Source organism: Petaurus breviceps, unplaced genomic scaffold, assembly GCF_028583685.1.
Source record: "Petaurus breviceps papuanus isolate PSGF00001 unplaced genomic scaffold, PetGlider_PUasm1.0 208, whole genome shotgun sequence".
In the NCBI taxonomy this organism is placed as follows: Eukaryota; Metazoa; Chordata; class Mammalia; order Diprotodontia; family Petauridae; genus Petaurus; species Petaurus breviceps.
In genome coordinates this window covers 21534055-21541349 of record NW_027185852.1, presented here as the reverse complement: position 1 = coordinate 21541349, position 7295 = coordinate 21534055, and the positions used below count along the sequence as shown (strand labels likewise).

The 7295-nt window shown below is 49.9% G+C and overlaps 1 protein-coding gene across 1 annotated transcript in view; it reads right to left on the bottom strand.

Moving 5' to 3' along the window:
• The window catches only part of LOC138165319 (transmembrane protein 205-like), a 9492-nt gene that overhangs the window by 1648 nt on the left and 549 nt on the right, over positions 1-7295 (bottom strand). The window contains exons 2-4 of the mRNA XM_069093506.1: positions 5102-5230; positions 2096-2259; positions 1-901 (exon numbers count right to left, since the gene is read on the bottom strand). The exon at positions 1-901 is cut by the window's left edge and continues 1648 nt beyond it. Coding sequence (XP_068949607.1) covers positions 602-901; positions 2096-2259; positions 5102-5201 — 564 coding nt within the window. The 5' untranslated portion in view covers positions 5202-5230 and the 3' untranslated portion in view covers positions 1-601. The remainder of the gene's footprint in view (positions 902-2095; positions 2260-5101; positions 5231-7295) is intronic.

Here is a 7295-nt window from a genome sequence, read left to right as displayed (position 1 = left end):
CCATCCATCCATCCATCCATCCATCCATCCATCCATCCATCCATCCATCCCTCCATCCATCTGTCCGTCCATCCCTCCATCCACCCATCCATGCATTTATCCATCTATCCATTCATCTCCTTATCCCTTCATTCAGTTTTCAGTCATTTTTCCATCCACTTACACACTGACCCACAGATCCAGCACCAAAACTCTGGGAAGAAAGTAGAAGGAAACAAGGTTCTGACCACTTCAGCTCCAAAGGTCCCTTCCATGGTGCTGGAAGCTGACCTCGGCCTCTAAGAAAAGGCTCCGGACGGCCTTACTGAGATGACAGTCATGGGTGTAGAGCTGAAAGGGGCCAAATCCCTCATTTTACAGAGCAGCAAAGTCTTCACTCACTCGCTCACTCACTCACTCACTTGCTCACACACTTGCTCACTCACTCACTCGCTCTCTTACTCACTCGCTCGCTCACTCACTCATTGCCCAGGGACACATGGCCAGCATCTGAGGGAGGATGTGAATTCCTTCCTCCTGGTCCCCAAGCCTGCACACTGTCCATACTCCCCCTGGCTCAGGTCCCTCCCCCATTGGCCCGGCCCCCCAGACCAGCCTTTGCTCACAAGGTGGAGAGGTGCGTTGCCATGTGATAGAGGCTGAAGCCGTTACACGCCAGGCAGCCCAGGTTGCAGAGGGAGGAGAGGAGGCGATAGCGGTTGAGCTGTCTGGACAGCTGCCTGTACTTGGGGTTGGACTCGCGCAGCCGCGTGTAGGACTTGCGGGAGAAGAAGCCGATGTCCTGGCCCAGCCCGTAGCTCTGCTCCAGGAGGTGCATGTCAGCCATGATGTCGGAGGTCATCTGGCCAAACCACTGGGCGTTCAGCGCAGACACAATGACGCACACGAAGAAAACAATGAGCTGTGGTGGACAAAGAAGCAGTAAGGATGAGGATGGAGGCCACCAGGACGTACCCTGGGAGCTGGCTGCTCCTGACCTCAGGTATCAGCATCGGTGAGGTTTACAAAGGGCTCCTAGCTGGGGAGTGCAAGGGGGAAACTGAGGCTCAGGGGAGAGTGGCTTCTCCAGTTATACAGCTAGTAGGGATCAAAGCCAAGACTCGAACTCAGGTCTCTAGATCCCATGTCCAGGGCCCTTCCCCCCTAGAATGAGGATTCCCTCCAACCAGTACCTGGGGGGATGGGGGAGATGGCAGATGGGATCGTCTGTTAGACAGCGCTTCCCCGAACCCCCCCCAGCAGAAAAACAGCACCACAAGGAGTCCAGATGTGAGGACAACCCACAGACTAGTCAGTCCACAAACATTTATTGAGCACCTACTGTGTGCCAGGCTCTGTGCCAGGCTCTGAGGATGCAAAGAAAGGGAAGAGACTATTCGTTTGTTAAGTAGCCACTCCTGGAAAGACCCGGTATTGGTCCTCCCTCCTCCTCTGACCCTGACCTGCCACCCCCAGCTATGGTCTCCATCATCATATGCTAACTAATTCTACATTGTCTCTCCCTCTAGAACGTAAGCTTCTGGAGGCCAGGGACATTTCTGCCTTTTCTTTTTGATCTGGTATATACAGGAAGCACTTAATAAATGCTTCTTGACTCACAGCACCCCTGTGAGGAGAGCCAGGCAGTTGTTTACTCTCTCATTTTGAAGAAGGGATAAATGAGGCTGGGGAAGGGGGAAGGAGAGGCCATGATGAGATGACCAATAAACTTGGAACCACAGGCCCGAGGTCTGAATCCTGGCTCTGTAGTTTGCTATCTGTGTGACCCTGGGCAAGTCACTTACCTCCCTCAGCCTCAGTTTCTCTATCTGTAAAATGGAGGAGTTGGACAAGGTGGTCTGTGAGGACCCTTCCAGCTCTACTTCTGTGATTTCCAGTACTTAGCACCATGCTAGGCACAGAGAAACATCTTCATAAATTCAATTAGAATTGAATCTAATCCACCAACTTCCCACCTGTTCCACACCTGGAATGCTGCTTATCATTATGATTTGATGATGGCTCACAGTGTTTGAGAATCAGTGGCACTTTTCCAGCCCCCTTCTGAGATGCCCAGAGACCCCTGGGGTGGGGAGGTGGGGTGGGAGGTACCCACCTGGGTGGTCTCTTCATCACTGAGCAGCTCCCTGGGGTGGCACATGGCAAAAATGGTCAGATTGAAGAAGGAGCAGAGAGAGCCAACGTGGAAATAGTATGGGAAAAGCCGGCTCTGGATGTAGCCCAGGGTGTGGCGGGTCAGGTTTCCACCCATCACAAAGCCTGAAGAGACAGAGGCAGGGTCGGGGGAGAGAGTTGGGCAATGAATTAGTTTTTATATTAACAAGTAGAAATCTGCTTAGGAGAAATGCAAAGTCCAGCATGTGGGCTCAAAAAATCAACCGGGGTGGGGGCAGGGGGAGGAGATGAGCATCATTCATTCATTCATTCATTCATTCATTCATTCATTCATTCATTCATAAATTATGCTAACCTCCAGGAAAACAAATCTAAAAGGTAAGCCAGTAAGCTGCCCCCAAGGAGCTTAAATTCTAATACAGAAAGACAAAACTTAGAAGAGTAGTTGTAGCCTAGCATACTCTGGCTCCCCATCCAAATCTTTTGCATTTAAAAAAAATGTTCATTTCTTCGATTAACAAATAATTATTTTCTCTCCCTCAACTTAAAAACAAAAACCAACGGGGGGGGGGGGGCAGGTGGCTCAGTGAGTAAGAGCACAGGCCCCAGAGTCAGGATGACCTGGGATCGAATCCGGGCTCAGATACTTAGCACCCACCCAGAAATAACTGGCTGTGTAACCTTGAGCAAGTTACTTAACCCCAATCGCTTAAAAACAAAAACCAAAACCAGCAATGCCCTGCTTCTGTGGGTCTGTGATCGTTTAATTTTTAAATACTTGGATAAGTGCATCTCACTCTAATTGGTTTCCTTTGTAACACTAAGTGTCTTATGTTATGCATTTAAAACATGATTCTGAGAAAGGGGTCTGTAGGCTTCACCAGCCTGGTTGCCCAAGGGGTCCAGAAGTGAGGCTTACTATCTGCACGGCCTCCCCTAAGCCTCCACATCCTCATCTACAAAATGAAGGTGTGTGGGCTCTACAGATTCTGGGGTCTCTTCCAGCTATTACCCTGCCTAAGCTTCCATTCCCTCTGATGTTAAGGGGGCGGGGGTGCTTGGACCCAATGAGATTCCTTCCAAAGCTAGAGATCATTCAACAAAGATTTCTTTTCTAAGGACCTACTCCTTCCAGGCATGGTGCTAAGAGTGGGGGCTGTAAAATCAGAAGCCACACCAGCCCAGGACCTCAGGGAGGCTGCATTCTAAAAGAGAATGTAAGAGTTCGCTGGGAACGGCGGGGCGGAAAGAGAGATGTTTCGACTGAACTGCAGGGTCAGAAACAGGGCTGCAATATACTGAGGAATGAGCAGATGGCGAGGAAGGAAAGGCATTGAGCGGTGCTATTCTAGGGTTGTGACAGTGAAAAGGAGAGATAGAGAAGAGACAGCTGGGGGGACTGTTGGGTTAAAGATGGGGAAGACACGGGCATATCTACAGGCAGCGGGAAAGGAGGCAGAAATATTCATTAAAAATACAATTTAAAAATTTTAATTTAAATAAAAAATAGATATAAAGGGGATAGTTGGATGGGGATCTGCGAGAAGAGACAGGAGGGAAGCACAAGTAGGGGGGATGTCCCTGGACAGAAGGACACCTCGTCCCCTAAGACTGGAGCCAAGGAGGGGAGGGGGTGATTGTTGGCTGACTTCAGATATGGAACTGGGGAGGAGGGGGAGGGGCACTCTGGACTCAGAGCTCAGCTGTTCCAGGGTCCTCTGCTAAGAGGGAGAGAAGCGGGGATACAGTGGTGGGAAGAGAGAAGATGGGAGAGGAGTCGTGGGGGAGCACTATGGGAAGGAGTAGGTGAATTTCAGAGTTCTGACTCATGGTGGAAGATGGTGATTTGAGCCGGTGAAGTCTAAGGGGGGAGGGGAGGCCTTCCTCAGAGATGGCTACAGGCCAGGGGACTTGGGAGGCCACAGTAGTCAAGGGAATGTTGGTCTGAAGTTCTCAGGGAGGACTGATGGGTTGGGCTGGAGAGAGACTGTGAGCCAGGAAAGGAGGCCATCCCAGGGTGACAGGAGCCGCCATGCCTGGAGGGGGTGCCCAGGGAGGCAGGGCCTTCCATGACCTCTGGATGAGGAGAAGGAGAAAAGATGACCTAATGTTTATTTCTTGCCTGAGGTAGGGGACAGTCTTTATTTCTCCTACTAAAGAAAATATCTAGGATGCATAAGACCCCCAGGAGCCGGTGACCAAGGTTTAATCATAAACCACTCCCAAGCCCATGAGGCTCCCTGTGCCCAAAGACACCTCCCCAGGCACCTTACATGTGCACTATGCAAGCAAGTCACAGGGAGCCTGAATGACTGAGGGGGGCTCCATGTGGCACAAATAAAGGGGGGACAGAGAAGAAGAGGGACCAGAAGATGGCAGACTCAGGCTGGAAGGGGAAAGGCAGTAGATGGAGCATTGGCCCCAGTGTTGAAACCTGCCTCAAACACTTACTAGTTGTGTGACTCTGGGTAAGTCACTTAACAACTGTCTCCCAGCCTCAATGTTCTCATGTGTGAAATGGGTATAATAAAGCACCTACCTCCCAGGGCTGTCATGAGAGTCAAATAAGGTTAGAGATGTGAAGCCCTTGGCCAAGGTGATACATAAATACTAGCTAGAATTATTGCTGTTACCAGGGGCCTCCCACATACAGCCTGACCCTGCTGGGTACCTAACTATCCCACCCCTAGAATGTAAGGTCCCCAAGGGCTGGGCTGGTCTTAGTCACATGAGTGCATGTTATATTCAATCCCTATACGAGGGATCTTCAGCAACAGGATGTAAGCTCCTTGAGGGCAGGAACTGTTCCTTTTTTGGCCATGCATACTCTCTGTTCCCAGCACAGTACCTGGCACACAGCCAGCATTTAATACATGCTTGATGAACTGAATCTCTGCATTCCCCCCCCCCCACTGGGGCCAAAGGAAGGAGGGGACAGATATATGTCTAGCACAATGACTGTATAAAACCCTGCCCCAAGACCCACCTGAAATGAAGGTCACCCAAATCTGCATCCCCCAGAAGGTGGAGAGGAAGATAAGGTGGAGGGTCTTAGCAAGAACAGAGGGTTCCACATCTGTAGGCATTGTGGGCTGCAGGGGCCTGAGGCCAGGATCTGGTATAGACAAAGGGAGACAGTAATTCAGTCATGCACAGGATTCAACAAACAAATATTAGTAAGCAGCCTGGTACAGCAGGAAGGGCACTGGTTCTGGAGGAGGAGGAGGAGCAGAATTCAAATCCTGCTGCTAGCATTGTCTTTAGGACCTTGGGCAAGTCAATTCACCTCTCTAGGCTCCAGTTTCTATGTCTAATAATAACATCTAATATTTATATAGCACCTTAAGACTTACAAAGCAATGTACATATATTATCCCACTGGATCCTCACAAACCACTCAGTCAGGTGGTTGTCATTATTGTTGTTAAGTCATGCTTCAGCTGTGCCCAACTCTCTGTGACCCCTTTTGGGGTTTGTCATTTCCTTCTCCAGATCATTTTGCAGATGAGGGAACTGAGGCAAACAGGGTTAGTGACTTGTCCAGGGTCACATAGCTAGGAAGTGTCTGAGGCCAGATTTGAACTCAGAAAAATGAGTCTTCCTGACTTCACGCCCAATACTCTGTGCACTAGGGTACCCCCTTGCTGCTCCTACTCCATCAGGTAGGCATTTCCTATTAATATCCCCATTCTGCAGAAAATAAAAGTCTAATAACTCCAATGCTCATCCTTAAAAAATCCTAACTTGAATCTGCTATCATCCTCAGTCTCTCCACCTTTTTGTGGGTAGATGCTTTGAGAAGGCCATCTACACTCAATGCTTTACTTCCTTTCCTCTCATTCTCTTCTAAACCCTCTTTAGTCTGGCTTCCAACCTCATCATTCAATCAAAACTACTCCCTCTGCCTCTGACTGTTAATCACCCTCTTCTCATTCCTACTCTCTTTTCTCTGTGTTTCTTACACTGCTGGAAGACTTCTTAGGTTCCTTTGCTGGATCTTCAATGGATCACACCCATTTTCCACATTCACTAACTGAGCACTTTTTTTCTTCTTTTATACTATCTCCCATGGTGTTCTCATCAATTCATATGGATTCATCAACATCTTTGTGCAATCAGTCAATAAACATGTTAAGCACCTACTATGTGCTGGACTTAATGCCCTTGTCCTCAAGAATCTTATAATCTAATGGGGAAAGCAACTCAAATCACATATCTGTTTATCCAGACCTAACCTCCCTCCTTGACCTCCACTTTCCTCTATTGGATATTTCAAAGTGGGCTTCCAGCAGACATTACACACACTCAACATGCCCACAACTTAACTCATTATCCTCCCCCCTCAAACCTCCTCTCTTCTGAATTCCCATCTTACAAACAAGTGTGCCACTGTCCTCCCAAGGTCTGTGATTCTACCTTCATCATGACTCCTGAATTCGCCCCTCCTCTCCTGACCTTGCCCACACCATGGTGCAGACCCTCATTCCCTCATTCCTAGATCATTACAACAGCTGCTGGGGGGTCCGGGGGGGGGGGGCTGCCTGCCTCGAGTCTCTTTCCATTCCAGTCCTTCCGCCTCTCAAATCCCGGTACCAGGCCCCCCCCCCCCCCACTGGCTGTTACTTGGACAAGACCATCCCTCTCCTGGCTTCCCTGGCTTCCTTTCAGTCCAGCCCTCCCCTCTGAGGCTGCCCCTCCTCTGCCTCCTCAGACCAAGAGCTCCTTGAGGACAGGAGCAGGTTTTAGCCTTTCTCTGTATCCCCAGCACCAAACCCAGCACCTGCTGTTCTACAGTGAAGATGATGGTGATCAAGGTTAGTTGATTGACCTTAGAACAGAAAATGTCAAAGCTGGGATGGGCCTTAGGGCAGATAATGCAGGAAAGGAACATGTGGGAAAGTCATTTTAGACGGGAGTAAATGGACAGAAGATGAGAGATGGAGACATACAGAAGGCGAGGGAGAGATATGGGGGAAGGGGGGAAGCAGGAGAGGGGAGGGGGGAGGGAAAGAGGGAGGAGGGAAGCAGGGGGAGGGAAGGAGGGGAAGAAAAGAGGGAGGGGTGGAAGCAGGAGGGAGGGAGCAAGGATGCAAGGGAAGGGGAGGGGGAGGGAAAGAGGGAGGAGGAAAGCAGGGGGAGGGAAGGAGGGGAAGAAAAGAGGGAGGAGGGAGGGGTGGAAG